The sequence below is a fragment of the Oncorhynchus clarkii genome, chromosome 6 (assembly GCF_045791955.1).
Source record: "Oncorhynchus clarkii lewisi isolate Uvic-CL-2024 chromosome 6, UVic_Ocla_1.0, whole genome shotgun sequence".
Classification (NCBI taxonomy): domain Eukaryota; kingdom Metazoa; phylum Chordata; class Actinopteri; order Salmoniformes; family Salmonidae; genus Oncorhynchus; species Oncorhynchus clarkii.
Window position 1 is genome coordinate 48,536,957 of NC_092152.1, and position 26,998 is coordinate 48,563,954.

The 26,998-nt window shown below is 42.3% G+C and overlaps 1 protein-coding gene across 3 annotated transcripts in view; it reads right to left on the bottom strand.

The window, feature by feature from the left end:
- LOC139411245 (DEAD (Asp-Glu-Ala-Asp) box polypeptide 31) overlaps nucleotides 1-26,998 on the bottom strand; it is a 53,132-nt gene that overhangs the window by 2,206 nt on the left and 23,928 nt on the right. For all 3 annotated transcript variants that reach the window (XM_071157281.1, XM_071157280.1, XM_071157282.1), the window contains exons 14-20: nucleotides 26,661-26,813; nucleotides 25,847-25,906; nucleotides 24,708-24,758; nucleotides 24,461-24,600; nucleotides 23,209-23,293; nucleotides 22,961-23,072; nucleotides 22,433-22,616 (exon numbers count right to left, since the gene is read on the bottom strand). In XM_071157281.1, the coding sequence (XP_071013382.1) occupies nucleotides 22,433-22,616; nucleotides 22,961-23,072; nucleotides 23,209-23,293; nucleotides 24,461-24,600; nucleotides 24,708-24,758; nucleotides 25,847-25,906; nucleotides 26,661-26,813 (785 nt within the window). The remainder of the gene's footprint in view (nucleotides 1-22,432; nucleotides 22,617-22,960; nucleotides 23,073-23,208; nucleotides 23,294-24,460; nucleotides 24,601-24,707; nucleotides 24,759-25,846; nucleotides 25,907-26,660; nucleotides 26,814-26,998) is intronic.

Consider the following 26,998-nt stretch of genomic DNA (forward strand, 5'->3'; position numbering starts at 1 on the left):
ATCTCAACTTCAGAGCCGGATATACGTCATCAGAGCACGCAACATAACATTGTACTGTCGACACTCGGTTGTTTATATTAAAATTGTTTCATTAAATCCTTTCAGACTGGAAAAACCCCAAGGCTTGATGGCATACCGGTAGAGAGGTATATCAAGTATTTTTTGATATACTAAAAGCTCCATTGTTAGATTGTTTTAACTACTCCTATAGAAATGGTAGTTTGTCAGGTTCTCAGCAGGAAGGTCTGATTTCTCTATTATTAAAACAAGACCCAGATGGCAAATATAAAGACCCGGTCTATCTAAAAAAGCTTACACTTCAATGTTGTGATGCAAAAAAATACTAGCAAAATGCATAGCACTCAAAATTAAAAGGGTTTTACCAGGTATTGTTTATCCTGATCAGACAGGTCTCTTACATGGACGATACACTGGAGATAAAATACGACAACTACTAGAAATAATAGAACATCATGAAACATATAAGCCAGGAATGGTATTTATAGCGGATTTTGAAAAGGCATTTGATAAAGTAAGACTGGATTTTTTCAATTTCGGTAATTATCTTATAAAACGGGTAAAAAATAATGTATAGCAACCCCAGGTGTAAAATAGTAAATAACGGCTACTTCTCAGAGAGTTTTGAATTGTCAAGAGGTGTTAAACAAGGGTGTCCGCTGTCACCATATCTACTCGTTATAAAATCAGATCCAATAACAACATTAGAGGATTAGAAATGCAAGGCTTAAAAACAAAGGTGTCCATGTATGCCGATGACTCAAGTTTTATGTTAAGTCCGCAAGCTAGATCCCTGCAATGTCTTATTGAAGATCAAGATAACTTTTCTGTACTCTCTGGACTAAAACCTAAATATGATAAGTGTACAATATTACATATCGGATCCTTAAAAAATACAACTTTTACATTACCTTGCAGCTTACCTATAAAATGGGCTGATGGTGAAGTAGACACTCGGTATTCATATCACAAAATATATAAATAAGCTCTCCACAATGAATTTCAATTGAAAACTTGTAAAAATAGACAAGATCCTGCAACCATGGAGAGGTAAATACCTGTCTATTTATGTAAAAATTGCCCTGATTAACTCCTTAGTCATATCAGTTTACTCACTTAAGGCACTGCCTACTGCTGCTGATTCGTTTTTCAAATCATATGAGCAAAAAATATTTAGCTTTATCTGGGACGCTAAACCAGACAAAATAAAACATGTCTATCTATATAATGAATATGAATTGTGTGGGTTGAGATTAAATAAAAGCACTAAACCTCTAAAAGCTTCACTTATTCAAAAGTTTTACTTGAACCCTAAATGGTTCTCGAATAGGTTACTAAGAAAAGCTCATCTATTGTTTAAAAATTGCCTTTTTGCCTTTGTGTAGATTTCCATGTCTCATTTTCGATTAATTGAAAATGATACTTTTTTCAAAGTATCTCTCTTTCTCAAACAAGTATGGCTACAATTCCAATTGTATCCCCTTCAAACACTACAACAAATATTATGGCTGAACTCAAACGTGCTGGTTGTTTAAATACCTGTATTTATGGGAAATATGTTTGAAAATTGTATTTTGTTCTTAAATGATATTGTAAATTGGAATGGTAGAGTTATGTCCTTCATGGAGTTATCAGAATTGTACAGAAAGGTCTGCTCAATCCAAGAGTACAACCAATTGATTACAGCATTACCCCAAAAATGGAGGAGGCAGGTGGTAGCAGGAGGAGGTAGGGAACTGGTCTGTCTGCCCAATTTAAAGGATCAAAACTGGCGGAGGAATAAAAATAGCATAAATAGGAAAGTATACCAGTTTGTTGACAACTTATAGCATAAATAGGAAAGTATACCAGTTTGTTGACAACTGTATACAAGGATGTTGACAACTGTGCCATACAGATTGCAAAATAGTTGGGAAGAGATTTTTGATATACCGATTCCATGGTACAGGGTGTATGAGTTGAAATATAAAACACAAGATTCAAGACCTAGTGCTTTTCAGCGAAAATGATTATATAGAATTCTTGCCACCAACAAAATGTTGAATATTTGGGGCATAAAATCATCAAAGCTCTGCATATTTTGTTGTGAGGATACAGAATCAATAGACCATTTATTTTGGTATTGCCCTCGGGTAGCCTGTTTCTGATCTCAGGTTCAGGAATGGCTGAAAATGCATAGCATAAATGCATAGAAATAGTACTGTTAGGAGATCTGGAGAGACCAAGTCAGTCAATTACTAATATACAAATACTCTTAGTAAAAGTATTTATCTTCAACTCGCAATCTGTGGGTTCTATTTGATTAGATAGATTGAAATTGTACGTTAAACATCACAGCATAGTTGAAAGATATGTGTTGCATAGAAACCCGAAGTGGGTGGCCAGCAGAGATAGATGGGATGGGCTGAGGGTTGGGATGTGGAATTGGAGACAAGTGGGAGTGGAGTTGCTGTGCGGGAGATAGAATGATGGTCAAACATAAGTAAAAAAAACAAAACAATGAAAAGTGTGTTTGAATGACACTGAGGGGCAGGGTTTTTACAACTAATGCCGGTTTGCCTGAGGCTGATGCCATGCAGGTGTTTGTACACATGCATATACACAAAGTCTCATTCAAATAAACGCATACAAGAACTGACACATGCATGTAATAGTGCCAGACATGCATACAAACATATACAGTTGGCATTGCAATTGTGAATTGGGGGGTTCTTGAGGGTGGGGAATGAAATTATTTGTATTTTTTAAAATTATTCTTGGGGGGTGGGAGGGGTCTCGAATGGTTGAGGGACAGCTATTGGGGAACCTTGGAGGGTTCGGTTTTTTTGCCTGGTGGGAGATCTGTCAACGTGCCCTTGAGCAGGGCATTGACCCTGGATGCTTCTGTGTGTGTCACTCTGAATGGGAGTCTGTTGGATGACTTTTATAATGTAGGTGTTGAGCGGCTTCACTGCAAGTATATTGTATATGTTCGGATATTTCTTTTTTCTCTTCTTCTTCTTCTTCTTCTTCTTAATATCTCAACTTCATCCTGAACATACTACCTCTTCCCAAACAAGCCTCAGTTAGCCCAAAGACGGCACTACAGGAGAACAGACATCTCTGGCTGTGGTGAGACCTAATAGCCTATCTTCACAAGGAGGGAAAGAAGCACCAGAGAAAAGAGTGTGACTGTTGTGTGTATAGGAGAGGTTCTCTATTGACCAGCGATAACTGCCATGTCACATCGCAGCAGGGGGACCATGTAAAACCAGCCTGTGTCTTTATCTAATCAATAACCCCTGGAGCTGGAGCCTGCCCTGGGCTGCCCAGCCCAACTCCAGCCCAGAGGGACATGTAGGGCCCACGGAGCACAGTAGACTGCAGAAAACACCCAGGGCAGTGACACTGATCACCCCAGAGGTGCCTGCTTCCAGTAACAGGATTATTGATCTGCAGCTATAGTGTGCTCTATAGGGAACCCTACTGGAGGACATATGAATGGGGAGCCTGACTGACTGAAGAGAATATATCTACACAAATCTCAGTTAACCCAGAACTGAAGTCTCCCATTATTGGTCAGGTGCCCGATTAAGTTCTGGGCCATAAATGTTTAGAGTAGAGCTAGAACGAGGATCGGAACCAGAACAAAGAGCTCCTCTCTCTTTGCAAGTTAGACGGGTTGTTTGTTTAGCAACAAAAATCGAGGTGTGCGCAACTATGGGGAAAAACAGACAGGGTTGGCTTAGACTATTAACAAATGTAAGCTATATTTCATCTCCAATATTTATTGAAAACATATACATTTGCACAATGGGCATGTCACTGAAATACACCCTTACAGTTGTTAGTTTGCTAGTGAATTTGACCCATATTAGCATTGACATGAAGTCAGTCAAAACACCTCAAAACAAGATATATCAATAACATGATGAAACAAACCACTTACGATTCCCCACATCAGAGTTCGTCATTCTTGCTAACAATCTGGCCACCCAGAATCACAACAATACGCTGACTTCTGCCCCATGGAAGCGCACATATGGTTAGCTGACAACGTCACAAACTATCTGTGGACCAAATGTCCCCTCCCCTTCCGAAATGTGAAAGACGCACCTGTGAAATCGTGATTTGTCTAAATCACAGGAAATGATGCTGCGCGATATCTCATGCATCCCATTGTATCATGAGATCTACGGTACCATTCATGTTTACATAGTCTGTCTATGAGAGATTAATCTACACACAGAATGCGTCACTCTCACTTCCGGATCTGGCATCTGTCAAAAGTTCAATACTTAGCGGAGAATCCCCCCCCTCAAACCCACCCCGGTGCCATATGCATGTCTTTGCCCCTCCCCCTCACAGACGATTGTCATTGAAATACATCAACCCGCCTCAACTACATGCCAGATCAGTTTCTTTGAAATTGTAATGAAAGTTGTAACCAATTCCTTTTCAGTTATGGCTCTTAAAAAAAAATAATAATAATCAACTACCTAGCTTTTCAAAATGTTATTTCAAACAATTCAGAAAGTTGGAACAAATAACATTCACAATGACTGGAGAGATAAGGAATGTAGGATATGGGGCACAGTCTAAATATACTGCCATTTTAGTCAGCTCTTGTTTGTTTAATTGTTTGCCGTCTGTTTGTTACCAAAGGACAAAGAACATGTTAAGCACAAGGGACAAAATAACCCCCTTAGGGCAAGTCCAAGTGCAACCTCAGCCTCACCACCAGAGATGGCAACGTAAATAAACAATGAAAGGCGGTCCATGTATTCTTAACACCCTTGGCTGTGTGAAGTCTAGCTAGAATTTACACCAGAGGGAGTAGGGAGTGTGTGTGAGATGTGCCTCTGAGAAGGCTTTGTGTATGTGTATGATGTGTTTGTTTGTTTGTTACTGGACTATTCAGGCAATTAGAGAGAGGACCTGCCTGGACAAGGACAGTGCAACACCGCAGCCATACATACACCTGTAATGAAGTCTCTACTGACAAGTGGCCGGAGAAAAAAGAAAAAGAAAACACTGTCCCAGGATGCTTTCCAAATGGCACCCTATTCCCTATACAGTTCACTAATTTTCACCAGGGCCCATAGGGCTCTGGTCAAACTAGTGCACTATATAGGGCCAGAGGGGTCCTGAGAGAGACACTAGGAGAACGAGGGAGTCTGTTAGAAAGAGCCAATAGCTGTTATCAAATCAGTGAGACTGTGGGTGTGTGTGAACATGAGAGCAGTGGTAACATTCAAAGCTGAGTCAACCATCAGACAGGCCATATGGATGATGTCTAGGCTGGGGTTAAAACAGTGAGTGCCGCTGTGTAAGTGAGTGTCTGTGAGCATAGTAAAACTGTAGAGGAGTGTCCGGTACTGTTTCGTGCAGGCTTTATTCATTAGGGGCCATGGCCAATAATTAGCCTAGCTGTTAAAAAGGACCGCAGCCAGTGAGTTCATTAACACTAGAACAGTCAGTTGGACTGCTCGTGAATTTAAAAATATTATTAGCCTGCCATTTTTAAAGTCATTGACTTTTCCCAAATAAGTCTATATAAAATGGGACAGATGGAGCAGGAGAATATGGCTGCCGTTTTATGGCTCTTCAACAACCGTGCTATTTTATGTCGTTATTCGCATTGTTAGTCACTTATTTTGTACATAATGTTGCTGCTACCATCTCATACGATCTGGATATCAGAACAGCAATTAGTCACCTTGAACTGGACGAAGAATTCATCTTCAATGAGTTTACTCCAGACACCTGAACAGGTCCTCATCCCCGTAATTTTCAGGAGAAAAAGACGGAAAAGATATCATGTAAAGAGATCAGGGTGCCTTGTAAGGATCCGCCGACGAGTGGCTAATCTGCTGTTGCCATCGGTACTATTGGCCAACGTACAATCGCTGGATAATAAGTTAGACAAACTATAAGCGGTTATATCCAAGTGCTTTGAAAGGCTGGTCATACCTCACATCAACACCATTATCCCAGAAACCCTAGACCCACTCCAATTTGCATATCGCCCCAACAGATCCAAAGATGTAATCTCTATTGCACTCAACGCTGCCCTTTCCCACCCGGACAAAAGGAACACCTATGTGAGAATGCTATTCATTGACTACAGCTCAGCGTTCCAACACTATAGTGCCCTCAAAGCTCATCACTAAGCTAAGGACCCTGGGACTAAACACCTGCCTCTGCAACTGGATCCGGGACTTCCTGATGGGCCGCCCCCAGGTGGTAAGGGTAGGGAACAAAAATCCGCAACATGGGGGCCCCTCAGGAGTGCGTGCTCAGTCCCCTCCTGTACTCCCTGTTCACTCATGACTGCATAGCCAGGCATAACTCCAACACCATCCAGTTTGCCGATGACAACAGTGGTAGGCCTGATCACCAACAATGACAAGACAGCATATAGGGAGGTGGTGTCGTGGAAATAGTCGCTTAATCATATTCCTTAGATTCCGGAACTTGTGAATTGAAGAATACTTTATTACAAGGTTACAAGCCGAGTTGGTCCATGGGCCAGATCAACTTGCCCCCCCCCCACCCCCACTTGCACCCCCCCTTCACTATTTTACACTGCTGCTACTCTTGTTATTATCCATGCATAAGTCACTTAACTCTACCTACATGTATATTTTACCTTAATTACCCCGACTAACAGGTGCCCCCGCCCATCGACTCTGTACCGGTACCCCCTTTCTATAGCCTTGCTATTGTTATTTTACTGCTGCTCTTAATTTGTTACTTTTATTTCTTAAAATTGTTGGTCAAGGGCTTATAAGTAAGCATCGCACTCAATGATCTACACCTGCTTTTATTTGATTTGATTTAACAAACTGTTAGAATCATAATATTACAAACAGAACTGGAGGTTTAACCAGCTTTATGAGAGCATGGCATTTTCTTTTTATGGATTTCCTCCATTGCCCCTCCTTTTCCCGACAGTAGCGCCTGCTCTGCTTCTTCCGACAGTGGTATGAGCCGTGCCCAGTTGATAATCACCCCGATAATTGCCTCAAAACTGAACCTAAACGAATTTCACACATAACATTAAATAAATGAAGTATCATGAGGGAGAAAAGGGGAGGATGGCTGAGTTGATGAACAAGGCTGAAGGGAACAATGCATAATTATGTAATCACCAAATGTGAATGAAAAGGGCTGGCTATTCTATTGCATTGACCTAATTATAATCTACAAATGGTAGGGATGTAATGGTATATGTATTCGTACTGAACCGTTCCGTACAGGGACCTCTGTTCGGTCCGCACTGTGAACCTGAATGAATACGCACAATGAAACATTTTACAAAATAAAAACACTAGGCCTATAGGCTATGCCTATGCTGTGTTGTATGCCTCTGAGTAAATCTGGGGGGAAAAAACCTAACATTTCAGGATATTCATTAAAACTAGCATGTTGTAATCAAAAATTCTAATCTTAATTGGCACATTTCAAACTGTCCTTTTGTGAGGCACAAAGGTGAGGTCGATAAACCAGATTTGGAGGATCCTCAATTGTCTCAAATCTCCAGTTGGGAACATTTTGGCTTCCCAGTAGATCACAAACGGCGATTGACAAAGTTGTGGATAAAACATTAACAGTGTGTCACCACGCTCAACGAGAAAGCTTATGTAGCTGCCAAAACCTCAAATATGTTGACATTTACACCAACATCACCCCAGTATACCAGAACAAGACTGAAACGCAAAGAAATTACATCTCATCGCCTCTGCATTCAAACAGCCCTTACCAGCTGATTCTGACTGGGCCAAACTAAACAGCGATATGTGGGCTGTGTTTATATTTTTTTACAGTCTTTGGTTTATAGCCGCGGATATGCACCCATTCTCGTGGTTGAGAATAGGGGTTTCAGCACCTCATGAAAGTGTTTGAGCCACGTTACGAACATTTCAGCAAACACTGCTTTATAAAAGCAAGCCAAAGCCTTCAATGAATTGGCGAATGCACCCTGTGTTGCGCTTACTTAACAGTGACAGCCCATCACATTATCTCAGAATGGGAAATATACCGTGCTACAGACAAGCCCCCTTTATGAGTCACAAGTGCGCAATGGTACTGAAGGAGGCAGTGTCATGGCGCGTTCGTAACCAACATGAAGTGGTAATTTATTACATACAACTGGCAGAAATCTGCTTAAAACATCCCTCCAACTGGGAATTACTAGTGGGAAACTCATCTATCAACCTGAGCTCCCACTTCTCCCGTCTGACATCCCCTACTAAAGGAAATGGCCTCTGTAACAGCATTTTCGGCAGTTAAATGCAACAAAACATTGTTTATGAAAATTATAATTTTTACAATCATGACAGCTGTACTTTATTTTATTTTATGGCTGATGCAGCTTGTCGGCCAAATGCCCATCTGCTTTTCTCAACAAGTTCATATGACATTAACACATCAAACTGGTATTTACGATTTATGAAATTCCCACCTTCCACATGGTTAAACGCAACAGCAGAGTGGAAACTTGAGACCCAAACATAACAATGCTGAATATTGTGAATGGCATTTACATGTTCCTGCTGTACCGAAAACCCCAAAAGTACCAAACCGTGGGCTTGGTGAACCATTACAGTCCTACCAAATGGTATGTACATACATCAGTACACAGAATCCTAGTAGTCTTATCTGGCATACTTGGAGTACACAGTGAGAGCGTGCATAATTTACAATGGCAAGAAGCCAAAGACAAATGGATGCACATGCTGTGTTAGCGTTGCTACAAACAGTGAATGAAAACGACTCAGACGGGGAAGAAATGAATAATCTCAGATGACTATTCTAATTCTGAGCCTCAGCCTGAACCTACACCTTATTTTTTTATACATTTGCAAAAACGTATAAAAATGTGTCATTATGGGGTAGTGTGTGTAGATTGAGGAAAAAAACAATTTAATCAATTTTAGAATTAGGCTGTAACGTAACACAATGTGGAAAAGGGGAAGGGTTCTGGATACATTCTGAATGCACTGTATAATGATGTTTAGGCTACTGATTTCATAATTTGACCTTGCGTCTTGGTGGTTGGGGCACTTTGATATTTTTTAATGCTGTTTCATAGTTAGTTATAATTTAATTTAACCTTTATTTAACTAGGCAAGTCAGTTAGGAACATAATGACGGCCTACCCCGGATGACGCTGGGCCAATTGTGCGCCGCCCTATGAGACTCCCAATCACGGCCGGATGTGATAAAGCCTGGAGTCGGACCAGGAACTGTAGTGACGCCTCTTGCAATGAGATGCAGTGCCTTAGACCGCTGCGCCATTTGGGAGAAAAAACAAAAAGGCACTCCAGTGATATACACTGGATAAAAATATAAACATGTAAAGTGTTAGTCCCATGCTTTAAAAAAAGCTAATTTCGCAAATTTTGTGCACAAATTTGTTTACATTCTAGTTAGTGAGCATTTCTCCTTTGCCACAATAATCCAGCCACCTGACAAGTGTGGCATATGAAGAAGCTGATTAAACAGCATGATCATTACACAGGTGCCCCTTGTGCTGGGGACAATAAAAGGCAACTAAAATGTGCAGTTTTGTCACACAACACAATGGCAGAAGTTTTGATGGAGCGTGCAACGTCAACCAGAGGTGTTGCCAAATAATTTAATGTTAATTTCTCTACTATAAGCCGCCTCCAACATCATTTTATAGAATTTGGCGGTACGTCCAACCGGCCTCACAACAGCAGACCATGTCTGATGTCAATGTTGTGAACCGAGTGCCCCATGGTGGCAGTGGGGTTATGGTATAGGTAGGCATAAGCTATGGACAAGAAACACAATTGCATTTTATCGATGGCAATTTGAATGCAGAGATCCTGAGGCCCATTGTCGTGACATTCATCTGCTGCCATCACCTTATGTTTCAAGATAATGCACAGCCAGTGTCACAAGGATCTGTACACAATTCCTGTAAGGTGAAAATGTCCCAGTTCTTACATGGCCTGCATACTCACCAGACATGTCACCCTTTGAGCATGTTTGGGATGCTCTGGATCATCATGTCATCCTTTGAGCAGTTTGGGATGCTCTGGATCAACATGTACGACCACGTGTCCCAGTTCACACCAATATCCAGCAACTTCACACAGCCACTAAAGAGGAGTGGGACAACATCCCACAATGAACAGCCTGACTAATGTGAAGGAGATGTGTCACGCTGCATGAGGCAAATGGTGGTCACAACAGATAGACTGTATCACATCCGGCCATGATTGGGAGTCCAGAATGCTAATCTTTTAGTGTGAACTGCATTACTGTACGGTATTATACTGTATTACATGGGCTGGAAACCATGATAAAGCAGGGAGAGAACATGTGACTGGTGTAGCACATACGGCCTACAAAGCTACAAGTAAATTTAATTTGGAAATATAAGAGCCGATTTGTATAATTATTAAACATGCATATACACACACACACACACCATAATATTTCCCATACTGTTATTAGCCTACCTCTTTCTCGATTGTTGCTTCATTCCATCCTCACTTTCAACAGTTAAATACATTTGGTTGTCCTTATCTTCATTATTCTAATGACGACCTTGAATAATATATGACTAGAATTAGATGCAGAAGGCTTTCACTTCTCTTCACACAATTGAATGGTTATGGGTCTGAATAAAGAACTGCTACCAGCCTACTGACATTGCGCATTCACTCTTCTTTCAAACTACCTGGGTGTGTCATTAGCTGCTGTATTTAACATTCAGCAAACAAGAGCTTGTGTCCCTCTTCGAATAGTCTATTGGTATTAGAACTTCAAAAATGTTATGTACAACAAGCTATTCTAGTCTCGCTTTTCCCCCATGGGACTCCCAAGAGCTAAGGAGCACTTTAAGGAGAGAGGCCAACAGAGCACAGGTGCGTGCGTATTGCTTAAGAGACAGATGCAATAAGTTAGACTCTTATTAATCATAACCCATCATTAATGCGCTAAATGCAAGGCTAATACTGCATTGAATGTATTACCTGAAAAAGGTAGGCTAGGACATCTATATATCAATCTAGAACAAAATGATCTGTTGGATGCAATTTGAATGGATTTGATAGAGAAATACTGCAAGAGTGCTCCCGCGTGCACTGATTTAAAGCAAAAATACTCAAGTGATAGGCTGTTTTAAAACGCTGCTGCTGCAACTAAAAAGTACATATATTAACAATAAATAAATAAATATGAGACTACAGAAAGCCAGATGGAGATGGGAACATTTGACACGCATTCAAGTCTTTATATTACTGTAGCATAGACTACGCTTCAGCAAACGCAGGCCTACCTGTCACAAGAAAAATAAGTTACCCTGAGATGAAAGGTCTACATGCATTGTGAAACTGCGCTCCATACTGAGATGGGCTGTCGGTCTCCAGCCTGAGCGATGATGATTCATCATGCAGAGGCTGTACAGAAGCCAGATTTTGACATTGCATTATCATTTAACAGTTCCGTTTCACGCCATGCTGTTCATATAAATAATTTATCATCATTTACAGGTTTCTCGCAGTTATTGACTGTTTTCATTAAGATTATCGTTTTTTTCTTAACAAATTAAGTTTGTAATATAGACTGTATCTGTCTCACAAATATACTAATTACATAAAAAGCACTGCAAATGACCTAGACCCATGTTGGCATATCAAAACAAAAATAAATAAAAACATTGGGACGGTTCAAGTTCAATTTGGGGACAGTTGAAGGCACAGTAGCAGGACGGTGAGGAGAAAAAGTCAGTTGCAAGCCCTGGCCTCGTTTTCCCAGTTGCAATGTAACTTGAGCATTTAAGGTACATAGGGGGAGTGATAAGCTCTACAGCAGATTCTCACAACTCAATTGCTGGTTGAAAACTGTTGTTATCTGCCCTTCCCCAAAAGTTAAAATTTGTAGTTAATTGGCCCTCTTCGTGGGACACACCCACAAACGGGACCATGCCTGGCTTGCTGAGGAGTTACGGACTCCATCCTAGCTGGAGGGGTGCTCTCATCTTATCTATGAACATAGACAGGGTTCTAACTCCTCTAGCTTAGAGGAGTCTGCCACTAGCACAGTCAGTGTAGTCAGCTCAGCTATCCCCATTGCCTCGATCTAAGTTGGGCAAATCTCACTGGAATAAACACCTCCATTCCTGTCATTATTGAAAGAGATGGTGATATCTCAAAATAGGACTACTTAAATGTTAGATCCCTTACTTCCAAGGAAGTTATAGACAATGAACTAATCACTGATCAATCTTGATGTGATTGGCCTGACTGAAACACGGGTTAAGCCTGATGAATTTACTGTGTTAATTGAGGCCTCTCGTCCTGGTTACACTAGTGACCACATCCCCCGCAAAGGCGGAGGTGTTGCTAACATTTACGATAGCAAATTTAAATTATCCCCCACAAAAATGACTGCGTTTTCGTCTTTTGAGCTTCAAGTCATGAAATCTATGCAGCCTAATCAAACTTTTTTTATAGCTACTGTTTACAGGCATCCTGGACAGTATACCACGTTCCTCACTGAGTTCCCCGAATTCCTATCGGCAGATAATATTCAGATTTCTGGTGACTAATATTGACATGGAAAAGTCCACAGACCCACTTCAAAAGGCTTTCGGAGCCATCATCGACTCAGTGGGTTTTGTCCAACATGTCTCTAGACCTACTCACTGCCACAGTCATACTCTGGACCTAGTTTTGTCCCATGAAACAAAATATTATGGATCTTAATATTTTCCTCATAATACTGGACTGTCGGACCACCATTTTATTACGCTTGCAATCGCAACAAATAATCTGCTTAGACCCCAACGAAGGATCATCAAAAGCCGTGCTATAAATTCCCGGACAACCCAAAGACTCCTAGATGCCCTTCCAGACTCCCTCCACCTACTCAAGGACAGAGTACAAAAATCGGTTAACACCCTGAGGAACTAAATTTAACCTTGCGCAATACCCTAGATGCAGTCGCACCCCTAAAAACGTGGCATAAGAAAGTAGCTCCCTGGTAAACAGAAAATAACTGAGCCCTGAAGCAAGCTTCTAGAAAATTGGAACGGAAATGGCGCTCCACCAAACTGGAAGTCTTCCGACTAGCTTGGAACAATATCAAAGAGCCCTCACTGCTGCTCGATCATCCTATTTTTCCAACTTAATTGAAAATAAGAACCATTTAAAATTATTTTTGATACTGTTGCAAAGCTAACTAAAAATCCTTCCCCAAGAAGATAGCTTTCACTTCAGTAGCGATAAATTCATGAATTTATATGACGAAAGGATCATGATCATTAGAAAGAAAATTTCACTCCATTACGGACTCCTCTTTAAATCTGCACAATCCTCCAAAGCTCAGTTGTCCTGAGTCTGCACAACACTGCCAGGAATTATGATCAAGGGAGACAAGTGTTTTAATCCTCGATCTCTTGACACATTCATGAAAATAGTAATGGCCTCTAAACCTTTAAGCTGCATACTGGACCCTATTCCAACTAAACTACTGAAAGAGCTTTTTCCTGCGTGTGGCCCTCCTATGTTGAACATAATAAACGGATCCCTATCCACTGGATGTGAACCAAACTCACTAAAAGTGGCATTTCTGAAGACAATGTACAGTCGTGGCCAAAAGTTAAGAATGACACAAATACTAATTGTCATATACTCCCTCCAGAATGTTATGGAGAGTGATCAGATGACAGAGCACCACCCTCCTTTTGAAGCATCCAGTCTGTTATTCGAACTCAATCAGCATGACAGAATGATCTCCAGCCTTGTCACACTTGTGTTAAATACTTTTTTGCCCCACTGTACATATATGTTTGAGGAATTTTAATTATGAGATTTGTTTTGAATTTGGCGCCCTGCACTTTCACTGGCTGTTGTCATATCATCCTGTTAACGGATGTTGACGAGGACAAGGCTGGAGATCATTCTGTCATGCTGATTGAGTTCGAATAACAGGATGGATGCTTCAAAAGGAGGGTGGTGCTTGGAATCATTGTTCTTCCTCTTTCAACCATGGTTACCGAAAAGGAAACACGTGCCGTCATCATTGCTTTGCACAATAAGGGCTTCACAGGCAAGGATATTGCTGCCAGTAAGATTGCACCTAAATCAACCATTTATCGGATCACCAAGAACTTCAAGAAGAGTGGTTCAATTGTTGTGAAGGCGGCTTCAGGGCGCCCAAGAAAGTCCAGCAAGTGCCAGGACCATCTTCTAAAGTTGATTCAGCTGCGGGATCGGGGCACCACCAGTACAGAGCTTGTTCAGGAATGGCAGCAGGCAGGTATGAGTGCATCTGCACGCACAGAGAGGCGAAGACGTTGAGGATAGCCAGGTGTCAAGAAGGACAGCAAAGAAGCCACTTCTCTCCAGGAAAAACATCAGGGACGGACTGATATTCTGCAAACGGTACAGGGATTGGACTGCTGAGGACTGGGGTAAAGTCATTTTCTCTGATGAATCCCCTTTCCGATTGTTTGGGGCATCCGGAAAAAAGCTTGTCCGGAGAAGACAAGGTGAGCGCTACCATCAGTCCTGTGTCATGCCAACAGTAAAAGCATCCGGAGACCACTCCGAGAGCAACATCTTCCAACCACCAAGGAACAGTTTGGTGACGAATAATGCCTTTTCCAGCATGATGGAGCACCTTGCCATAAGGCAAAAGTGATAACTAAGTGGATCGAGGAACAAAACATTGATATTTTGGGTCCATGGCCAGGAAACTCTTGACCCAAACTGCTACAGAACTATATATATCTTACCCTGCCTTTCTAAGGTCTTCGAAAGCCAAGTCAACAAACAGATTACCGACCATTTCGAATCCCACCATACCTTCTCCGCTATGCAATCTGGTTTCAGAGCTGGTCATGCTCAAGGTCCTAAACGATATCTTAACCGCCATCGATAAGAAACAATACTGTGCAGCCGTATTCATCGACCTGGCCAAGGCTTTCAACTCTGTCAATCACCACATCCTCATTGGCAGACTCGATAGGCGTGGTCTCTCAAATGATTGCCTCGCCTGGTTCACCAACTACTTCTCAGATAGAGTTCAGTGTGTCAAATCGAAGGGTCTGTTGTCCGGGCCTCTGGCAGTCTATGGGGGTGCCACAGGGTTTAATTCTCTTCTCTGTATACACCAATGAATTCGCTCTTGCTGCTGGCGAGTCTCTGATCCACCTCTACGCAGACACCATTCTGTATACTTCTGGCCCTTCTTTGGACACTTAACAACCCTCCAGACGAGCTTCAATGCCATACAACTCTCCTTCCGTGGCCTCCAATTGCACTTAAATACAAGTAAAACTAAATGCATGCTCTTCAACCGATCGCTGCCTGCACCTGCCCGCCCGTCGAGCATCACTACTCTGGACGGCTCTGATAGGTATTTGTAGTTGTCCACATATTCTAGGTGTCTGGTTAGACTCTAAACTCTCCTTCCAGACTCACATCAAACATCTTCAATCCAAAGTTAAATCTAGAATTAGCTTCCTATTTCGCAACAAAGCATCCTTCACTCATGCTGCCAAACATACCCTCGTAAAACTGACCATCCTACCGATCCTCGACTTCGGTGTTGTCATTTACAAAATAGCCTGTCACCAAAGCACCATACACTACCCACCACTGCGACCTGTATGCCCTCGTTGGCTGGTCCTCGCTAAATATTCGTCGACAAACCCACGGGCTCTAGCTCGTCTATAAAAGTCTTTGCTAGGTAAAGCTCGGCCTTATCTCAAATGATTCACCATAGCAACACCCACACGTAGTACGCGCTCCAGCAGGTATATTTCACTGGTCATCCCCAAAGCCAACACCTGCTTTGGCCGCCTTCAAGTTCTCTGCTGCCAATGACTGGAACGAATTGCAAAAATCACTGAAGTTGGAGGCTTATAATCTCCCTCACTAACTTTAAGCATCAGCTGTCAGAGCAGCTTACCGATCGCTGCAGCTGTACACAGCCAATCTGTAAATAGCCCATCCAACTAACAACCTACCTACCTACCTCATCCCCATATTTGTTTTTTTTCTCTTTCTTCTCTGTAAATTGCTAAATTATTACCTCGCCACTATTGACCTATTTATTGCCTTACCTCCTTACTTGATTTGCTCACACTGTACACAGATGTTTCTATTGTGTTATTGACTGTACGTTTGTTTATCCCATGTGTAACTGTTGTTTTTGTCGCACTGCTTTGCTTTATCTTGGCCAGGTCGCAGTTGTAAATGAGAACTTGTTCTCAACTGGTCTACCTGGTTAAATAAGGGTGAAAAAATATATATATATTTTTAACTGTTTAAGAGTGTTTCCCAAACAAGCACAGAGAGAACATAGTCGTTACACTACGTGCCGATATTAATGGAATCGAAAGAAAAGCAGCACTGCTCTCGGATCAGCTTTCTCCATTCAAATCTTACCTAACATTAGATGTATTCTACAATACTGACATCAAATCAGCTCTGAGACAGTAATTTCAGAAAGTATTCATACCCCTCAACTTATTCCATATTTTGTTGTGCTAGAGCCTGAATTCAAAATCTATAAAAAATAAATTCTCACCCATCTACACACAATATTCCTCAAGCTCTGTCAAGTTGGTTGACAGCCATTTTCAAAGCTATAACTTGGCCACTCAAGAACATTCAATGTCATCTTGGTAAGCAACTCCAGCTTATATTTGGCCTTGTGTTTCAGGTTATTGTCCTGTTGAAAGGTGAATGTCTCCCAGGTTTTTCTCTAGGATCTTGCCTGTGCATAGCTCTCCTCTGTTTATTTTTAACCTAAAAAAACACCATAGTCCTTGCCGATGACAAGCATACACATAACATGATGAAGCCACCACCATGCTTGAAAATATAAAGAGTGGTACTCAGTGATGTTTTGGATTTGCTCCAAACATAACGCTTTGTATTAAGGACATAATGTTAATTTCTTTGCCACATACGTTGCAGTTTTTCGACTAAGCTATATAGTAAAGGTCATACCAAGGATCATTTGGCTATTTGATTTAGAATTTTAAAACCCTTTAAAGTAACAAAAAAACAAACAATTATTTGATCTTACTGCTGTTTGCCCATACAAATGCATTGAATAGAAGATTCATTACATGGAACAGATAGTTGCAAAATAAATACCAATATTAAGTTTGTTCTACAGTGTCTCTCCGATATCAGAGAGATAATACATTTTTTATACATTTATTTAACCCCATATTTTGGGCATTAAACAATCCAGAAATACAGTGTCTTCAGAAAATATTCAGACCCCTTGACTTTTTCCACATTTTGTTACGTTACAGCCTTATTCTAAAATTGTTTCAATTGTTTTCCCCCCTCAATCTACACACGAGCACAAACTACAAACAGAAACAGGTTTTTAGAAATGTTTGCTAAATTATAAATAAAATACTGAAATATCCCATTTACATACAGTATCAGTCAAGTTTGGACACCTACTCATTCAAGGCTTTTTCTTTATTTTTACTTTCTTCTACATTGTAGAATAAAATTGGACATTAAAACTATGAAATAACACATATGGAATCATGAAGTAACCAATAAAAGTGGTATGTAAATCAAACTATATTTTATATTTGAGATACCGCAGAGTAGCCACCCTTTGCCTTGACAGCTTTGCACACTTGGCATTCTCTCAACCAGCTTAACCGGGAATGCTTTTCAAACAGTCTTGAAGGAGTTCCCACATATGCTGAGCACTTGTTGGCTGCTTTTCCTTCACAACTGCAGTGCAACTCATCCCAAACCATCTCAATTGGGTTGAGGACAGGTGACTGGAGGCCAGGTCATCTGATACAGTACTCCATCACTCTCCTTCTTGGTCAAACAGCCCTTACACAGCCTGGAGGTGTGTTGGGTCATTTTCCTGTTGAAAAACAAATGATAGTACCACTAAGCGCAAACCAGATGGTATGGCGTATCGCTGCAGAACACTGTGGTAGCCATGCTGGTTAAGTGTGCCTTGAATTCTAAATAAAATCACTGACAGTGTCACCAGCAAAGCACCCCCACACCTCCTCCTGGGAACCACACATGCGGAGATCATCCACTCACCTGCTCCGGGTCTTACAAAGACAAGGCGGTTGGAAGCAAAAATCTCAAATTTGGCCCAAGCAAGTCTCTTATTATTGGTATTCTTCAGTTGTGGTTTCTTTGCAGAAATTCGGCCATGAAGGCCTGATTTACGCAGTCTCCTCTGAACAGTTGATGTTGAGATGTGTCTGTTACTTGAACTCTGAAGCATTTATTTGGGCTGCAATTTCTGAAGCTGGTAACTGTAATGAACTTATCCTCTGCAGCAGAGGTAACTCTGGGTCTTCCTTTCCTGTGGCAGTCCTCATGAGAGCCAGTTTCATCATAGCGCTTGATGGTTTTTACGAATGCGCTTGAAGAAACGTTAAAAGTTCTTTACATTTTCTGATTTGACTGACCATGTCTTCAAGTAATGGACTGTTGTTTCGCTTTGCTTTGCTTATTTGAGCTGTTCTTGCCATATGAACTTTTTTAACCCCTACCTTGTCAAAACACAACTGATTGGCTCAAATGCATTTAAGGAAAGAAATTCCACAAATGTACTTTTAACACGGCACAGATGTTAATTGAAATGCATTCCAGGTAGTCACCTGGTCAGAGTCTTTAGGTGCCTTTTGACAAACTCCAAGTGGGCTGTGATGTACTGGGCGGCAGGGTAGCCTAGCGGTTAGAGCGTTGGACTAGTAATCGGAAGGTTGCAAGTTCAAACCCCCGAGCTCACAAGGTACAAATCTGTTGTTCTGCCCCTGAACAGGCAGTTATAATCCACTGTTCCTAGGCTGTCAATGTACCTTTTACTGAGGAGTGGCTTCCGTCTGGCCACGCTACCATAAAGGCCTGATTATTGTCTGCGTCTCCGAGTGCTGCAGAGATGGGAGAATCTTCCAGAAGGACAACCATCTCCACAGAGGAATACTAGAGCTCTGTCAGAGTGACCATCGACTTCTTGGTCACCTCCCTGACGAAGGCCCTTCTCCCCCGATTGCTCATTTTGGCAGTCCTGATCGTTCCAAATTTATTATGCGTATTATGTAACTTAAGCACTTTTTTACAACTGAACTTATTTAGGCTTGTCAAAACAAAGGGTTTAAATACCTGACTCAAGACATTTCTTAAAATATTATTCCACAGGGCCTCCCGGGTGGCGCAGTGGTTAAGGGCGCTGTACTGCAGCGCCAGCTGTGCCATCAGAGTCTTGGTCGGTAGGGGTGTCCTTGTCTCATCGCGCACCAGCAACTCCTGTGGCGGGCTGGGCGCAGTGTACGCTAGCCAAGGTGGCCAGGTGCACGGTGTTTCTTCCGGCGCATTGGTGCGGCTGGCTTCCGGGTTGGATGTGCGCTGTGTTAGTTGTGTATCGGAGGACGCATGACTTTCAACCTTCGTCTCTCCCGAGCCCGTACGGGAGTTGTAGCGATGAGACAAGATAGTAGCTACTACAACAATTGGATACTACGAATTTGGGGAGAAAAAAAAGGGGTAAAAAAATAAATAAATAAATATAAAAAAATATATATTATTCCACTCTGACATTATGGGGTATTGTGTGTAACAAAACATTCTAAATGCTTACTCTATAATAATACACTAAATCAAGATGGCACATTACACATATTGAAATATATTGAGCCAAAAATGACAAACAGCCTAGAACTGGCAAATAGAATGCAATTGAATGAACATACAATTGACTTCAATGTGATTTTAATATACAGGCCTACGTAGCCCATTTATCTTTTGCAGTCATCTCTGTTTTCACTTCAAACAATTTTATTCTTTACTTGTTTGTAACAATTGCAAAGAAATTGGCAACGTTGTATTTGTAGTCAACTTCGTTCTGAAGTTATCGGCGGTCACAGCGCGACAGAAAACTCTTAATTCTGTGTTTAGCTGAGCTCTTCTGTGTATAAAGTGACTGGGAAGGGCAAAAAAGCATCCAAGGCAGTCGGTAAATAACAAACGTTTTCAAGTGCAACTTTAGTAATAATGGTTTTGGGAAACAACCGAAGATGGTAAGACAGTTCTAGCAATGATCTTAATGCTATGAAGGCTTTGGGAAACGAGTCCCAAGACCCTGGTCAAAAGTAGTGCACTATATAGGGAATAAGGTGCCACTTGAGACACACACAGGAAAAAAACATGAACCACACTCTTACATCAAGGTGATGGGCAAGGAATCGTTTTACAAACCTAGCTCGCCGAAACCAAATGAACCAAGTTCCACTGAGCTGAACGTCAGTCAGACTGCATATATCTATAGCAGGTGCTAGCTGCTAGCTTGCTGTAGAAGTGAGAGCCCACGCTAATCAGTCCAAGCAGCGCAGAATATATGTCTCCCACAATCAGCAGGCTAATGAGCACTATGGCACCCTGCTGAGTTGACCCTCCTTCCCTCTCTCCGGCTGTGCTGCGCTGCCTGCGTCTGTCTGGAGGGCGAGTCCAGGCCAAGCAGCCAGCCAGAAGTCAGTCAGGCCAGAACCTGAGTGCTAAGCCTCAGGGGAATCCCTCAGATGACCACTAATAGCTGTGTGAGAGTAGAGATGAGTGGAGGCAGGTCCAGTGTCAGACACCCCTAGCAACGGCCCCGCCTGGCCATACGGATCGTCCTCTGGGAGTCTAGACATACAGCCACTCCTCTACACCCAGAGGGACATGAATGGCAGCTCGCTATGGCTGATATTTCAAACGCAAAAAAAGGGCAGCTTCCTCCATTGCACACATGCAGTTGAAGCCGGAAGTCACTAAACTATTTTTTCAACCACTCCACACATTTCTTGTGAACAAACTATAGTTTCGGCAAGTTGGTTAGAATATCTACTCTTGTGCATGACAAGTAATTTTTCCAACAATTGCTTAAAGACTTTATCTCAGAGGTTATTTCACTTACCTCACTGTATCACAATTCCAGTGGGTCAGAAGTTTACATATACTAAGTTGTCTGTGCCTTTAAACAGCTTGGGAAAAACCCAGAAATTGCTTTAGAAGCTTCTGATAGGCTAATTTACATCATTTGAGTACCTGTGGATGCATTTCAAGGCCTACCTTCAAACTCAGTGCCTCTTTGCTTGACATCATGGGAAAATCAAAAGAAATTAGCCAAAAACGCAGAAAAAAAATGTGTAGACCTCCACAAGTCTAGTTCATCCAGCAATTGCCAAACCCCTGAAGGTACCACATTCATCTGTACAAACAATAGTATAAGTAGTAAAAGTATAAACACCATGGGACCACGCAGCCATCATACCGCTAAGGAAGGAGACGCGTTCTGTCTCCTAGAGATGAACGTACTTTGCTGCGAAAAGAGCAAATCAATCTCAGAACATCAACAAAGGACCTTATGAAGATGCTGTAGGAAACCGGTACAAAAGTATCTATATCCACAGTAAAACGAGTCCTATATCGACATAGCCTGAAAGGCCGCTCTGCAAGGAAGAAGCCACTGCTCCCAAACCGCCATAAAAAAGCCAGACTACAGTTTGCAACTACACATGGGGACAAAGATTGTACTTTTTGGAGAAATGTCCTCTAGCCTGATGAAACAAAAATAGAACTGTTTGGCCATAATGACCATCATTATGTTTGGAGGAAAAGGGGCAATGCTTGCAAGCCGAAGAACACCATCCCAACAGTGAAGCACGGGGGTGGCAGCATCATGTTGTGGAGGTGCTTTGCTGCAAGAGGGACTGGCGCATTTCACAAAATAGATGGCTTCATGAGGGAGGAAAATTATGTGGATATATTGAAGCAACATCTCAAGACATCAGTCAGGAAGTTAAAGCTTGGTCACAAATGGGTCTTCCAAATGGACAATGACCCCAAGCATATTTCCAAAGTTGTGGCAAAATGGCTTAAGGACAACAAAGTCAAGGTATTGGAGTGGCCATCACAAAGCCCTGACCTCAATCCTATAGAAAATGTGTGGGCAGAACTGAAAAAGTGTGCGCGAGCAAGGAGGCCTACATACCTGACTCAGTTACACCAGCTCTGTCAGGAGGAATTCACCCAACTTATTGTGGGAAGCTTTTGGAAGATTACCCGAAACATTTGATCCAAGACAAACAATTTAATGACAATGGTACCAAATTCCACATGAGTATGTAAACTTCTAACCCACTGGGAATGTCATGAAAGAAATAAAAGCTGAAATAAATTATTCTCTGCTATTATGACATTTCACATTCTTAAAATAAAGTGGTGATCCTAACTGACCTAAAACAGGGAATTTTTACTAGGATTAATGTTAGGAATTGTGAAAAACAGAGTTTAATATATGTAGGTGTATGTCAACTTCCGACTTCAACTGTACATGCTAAACAACACATTTTTACATTAAAAAAAGAAGATGTATGAATTACAGTAAGAAAGCTCACCTCTTGCCCTTGGCCTGTCCCTTGTCTTTGTTGGAGCCCTTGGCAGGGGCGGTGACCAGGCCCTGTGGGGCGTCCCTCAGGCCGAAGCTCTTGGCGGCGTGGCCCAGGTGCAGGGCTTTGATATGGAAGATGTGCTTCATGTTGGATGGGTAGGCAGTGTATGCCCGTAGGAAGGACTGCAAGGCTAAAGCAACAGAGGAAAGCGATGAGTGAACGTCACTAAAACGAGGACCACAAAACAGGAGTTTTAACCAGTCAACCAGACAAACTGTTAGTGAGAATATCATTCTCTCATAATGAGGAAGCCGTTCTTTTGATTCTGTACCCAAACTTTCCTGCTGTATACAATATAATGTCAATGATCATGTTAAACATAGAATTCTGATTTTTTTTTATGTTAGGATTCTGTTTTAAAAATGGAAAGGGGGTGCCATACTATCCCTCTCCTGCAGTTTTCCTTTGTCTTTAAACTCTCATTTTATTGCCTTGTCTTTTCTTGTGTGCAAATTTTAAACAAATTTAACACACCTCTCTTGGCTGCTTGGACAGAGTTGTTATCGTTATGGACAACGTTCTCAAACTCCGTCTGTAGGACAGTTGCTCTTTCCTGCACCTCCTGCTCTGGAGCCCCGGAAGACTTCTACAGACACACACAGGTGCACAACACACACAAGTTATGTGGATTGAACTGACCAGAAGGAAAGCACTTTTAACATGGGTGAAAGCTGAATGAAGTCTTATAAGTATAAAATGTGTTGAGCTTGTTGCTACCTCACCTTGCCGTCATACTTTCCCCTGACTTTGAAGCGGTCGTCCAGCATTAGCGTTGACAGAATCATCTCCATCTTCATCTCGGACAGGCTGGAGGAACAGTTGACAACAGGGGTGTATTCATTAGTGCACTGTGCAAACCGTAGCAAACCGTTTTGATGCAGAAAAACATGAGTTTCTTATTGGACAAATTCAGGTAGGTCCATTCCATTTTTTGGCCCCTATGGTTACATTTGCTTCCTAGTAAATACACCCCAGACACCCTGAGTTCCACTGTGGACTGCTTTCAAAAAACTACCAAGTAAGTACATTTGGGGAAATCCAAACATTGTGACATAGCCTCAAATGGGTGCTTGTTCTAAAGACACAAAGTAGTGAGACTTTTGTAGTATGACTTTCTATTGGATCTCTCCGGATGTCTTACTCCCTCGTCCTAAACCCTTTTAATAAACCTATAGCACAGTGGTTCCCAAACTGTGGGTTCGGCAGGAGGCCACAAACCACAATGGCCTCCCAGATCAATAAAGACAATGGCCTTTTTGAAATGTTAGCCCATTTCAAACAAACTCCTGTGCGTGCACATATCACATGAATACATTAGACATGGCAAAATGTACGGAATTGCATGAAAATTTGCTTAACCATTTTCTTTGCGCCCCATGACAAAATGTGTAGAATTGCAGGAAAAACGCTTCAAAACTCTCTCCGCCAACAAGAGGGGTGTGAACAGTTTGTGTCATGAACAGTGCTTGTGCCCATAAAAATAGATGTGGGGTGCGGGATGTTCCGCAATGCCCAATGCCCACCCACCCTAGCAGCAGGCTGTCATGTTGCTTGTGGTAAATTACATTGTGAGCAGTGGCGGTGTGTGATTAGTCTAGTCCTGGTAGGCACATGACCATAGAGGGTGACAGCTCTGGCTGGCTCTGCTCAGTGGCTGTCAGTGCTCCCCTTCACAGAGATTGATCTGCCCAGATGATTCAGCCCGGGCTACACTAAGAGCTTGGGAATGAAGCATTAGTGTGTGTGTGTGTGTGCACAAAGTAAAACCATAGAGACCACGTGTATGAGAACAGGACTGGGAGAGAAAAGTGTTTCACGGTCTTATATGGAGCATAGAAAAGTACAAATAAGACTAACTTTAGAGTTGGAGACGCAGACAGACTGTGTGGAGATGTGTCACACAACCATAAAAAGGTTGTGAACATGGCAACACGGGTTAGAGAAGGGATGTTGAGTGATCATCCACAGACCTACCTGATATTGTGATTTGCTAGAGAAGTGACATAGGACATTTCAGCAGGGGTGAGAAAGAGAAGGCTGCTTCCCTTAGCTCCTATACGGGCAGTTCGCCCGACGCGGTGCACATACTCTGCTGGAGTGGTTGGAGGGTTGTACTGAAACACACAGACACACAAATTACTAATTTAAATACAAATATCTGACATTTCACTTGGAAACCCTCTATGGACAGTAATGTCATGTTCTTATATTAGAATTTTACCTGTACAATCCATGTCACCTGAGGCATGTCAAGTCCACGTGCTGCAACATCCTGGAGAAAAAAATTAAAAATAATGATTTTGATGTCGTGGACCTCCCAATGCAAGGCTGAAACCAACCCTCTGACTTTTAGGTAAGATTTAAGAAGTAGGTAAGAAGTAGTACATTTTCCTGGTCAAATGTGTGCACGCACAGGAGTTTGTTTGAAATGGGCTAACATTTCAAAAAGGCCATTGTCTTTATTGGTCTGGGAGGCCATTGTGGTTTGTGGCCAGCTGCGCTGCTGTAGCGTATAATATAAATAGCTGATATTGGAGTGCTAGGAAGAGGGAAGATGCTGCATGGAGCTCTGGGCCTTCGGTTGCCAGTGGCAGGGCCAGGATGAGCTGTGTATTGGCCTGGCACACTGGACTGCCTAGGGAGGGGTGGAGTAGCGATGCTGGCCTGGCCAGCCAGTACAGATGGAGGCCAGTGCTGGGCCCTGCCAAGCCTGTCAGACGGATTAGAACCACTTATTCATTCAGCCTTGTCATTTAGCATTAAGGGGTCTCTCATTCACACACATTTCATTTCCCCAAAATGAAGTTGTCATTGTTGATATTGTTTTGACATCGTGGGACGGTGTGCCTCAGTGGCTGGTTGAAAGAATGCAAGTCCAAACGAATGGCAAAGGACAAATATCTAGGAATTAAGCAATTGAATTGAATGACCAATCAAGTAGTGAAGGATATGGGGGGGGGGAGTGAGAAACAGAGAGACAGAGGGAGAGAGGGGTGTAAGGAAGGATGACAAGAACTGGCCATGCAACCTTTCACAACATCAAGTGAAAATGATTTTGAGAGGCAACAGTTCTGGGTTTAAGTCCATGGCAAGCTCAGTTGGCTAGGGAACTTTTTAGCAAAATGCCAAAGCTAATGGAAAGAGAAGCTGGGCTGGTTCCCGCAGGGCAGGGATATTCTGTATTTTTCTTCCAGCAAACAGGGGCTGATACTCAGGCCACTCGCTGCCTAGGACCCAAGGCTACACAATTTAGACCTGGTACGACAGTCATTATTTAATCTAACTGTTTCCCTCAACCCGCAGGAAGATATCCGGCGTCATTTAGGCCCAGGCAGTGTCTCAAACGTTGAGCTGGCTTACCGTACAGAGCAGAATTCCAGTCTTGCAGAGAGAGAACTCTTGAAAAACTTCTGTCCTTTCCTGTTAAAAAATAAAGTTTGTTGTTTAATTTTGTACAGGTAAAAAATGATTTGCCCATATAAGACAACACCAAAATCCATAAAGGGTATTTGTGGAGGACAATCTGTTTCAGGTGCAATAACAGCTGTGTCACCTGCCATCCTCGTCACAGGAGCAGTTGTAAGGGGCCCAAGCCTGTGCACTCCTATTACCAAACACATCCATAATAACCCTGTCCGAATCCCAAATGGCATCCTATCCCCAACATAGTGCACTACTTTTGACCAAAGCAGTGCACTATATACGGAATAGGGTGCCATTTGAGACGTAGATCCAGCCTCGATGACAGCCTCTGCCGTCCATACTGCCACCTGACCCATTCCTCTTTGATATATAACCAGAGCTTGTGCCCACTGCCCATCTCCAGTCCCACGCCCCCAGAGGTGCCATATGGGCAGCCCCCGTTGACTGTCATTAGCGGCCCTGGGACAGGGGTGAACACTGGGCAGGGCATTAGCCCTCAGCTCCTCCCCGGGTACAGCCACAGGGCATGGCCTGGTGACTGCCACACTACACCAGCTGGTTAGTGGCAACACAGGGCATGGTATAGCCACTCTCTGACCCTGACTAAAAGCAGCCTTCATTGGAAAGACTGTGCTGCTGCTCCAGAGAAGGCCCTGGAAGTGATGCCTGTGTAACACAAATGTAAAACAGTCCTGTACTAACATGCAACAGTCACATGGGTACATGGTAGGTTAAAAAAGTAGGGTCTCACTTCCTGCTTCATGTTGCCGTGGAGACGGAAGAAGCTGAGCGGAGACTGCTGTTTGGCTTTTGGCCCAGAGAGCACGGCGTTGAAAAGGATCAGCAGGAACTCCACTGCCTCACAACTCGACACAAACACAATTATCTTGTGACCCTTCTCAAACTGCAGGGGTGAGAGGATAAACACAGCCATAATATAAAATGGGACAATGTGCATATCCTTTACTTTAGGGATGCAAATTTCAGTCACTTTTGCTGCCGAATAAAAAAAATCTCATTAACCGGTTAACAAACAGTAAAAAAAAATCTAAACAGTAAAACGACGTGACCAACAGAAAATACTATTAG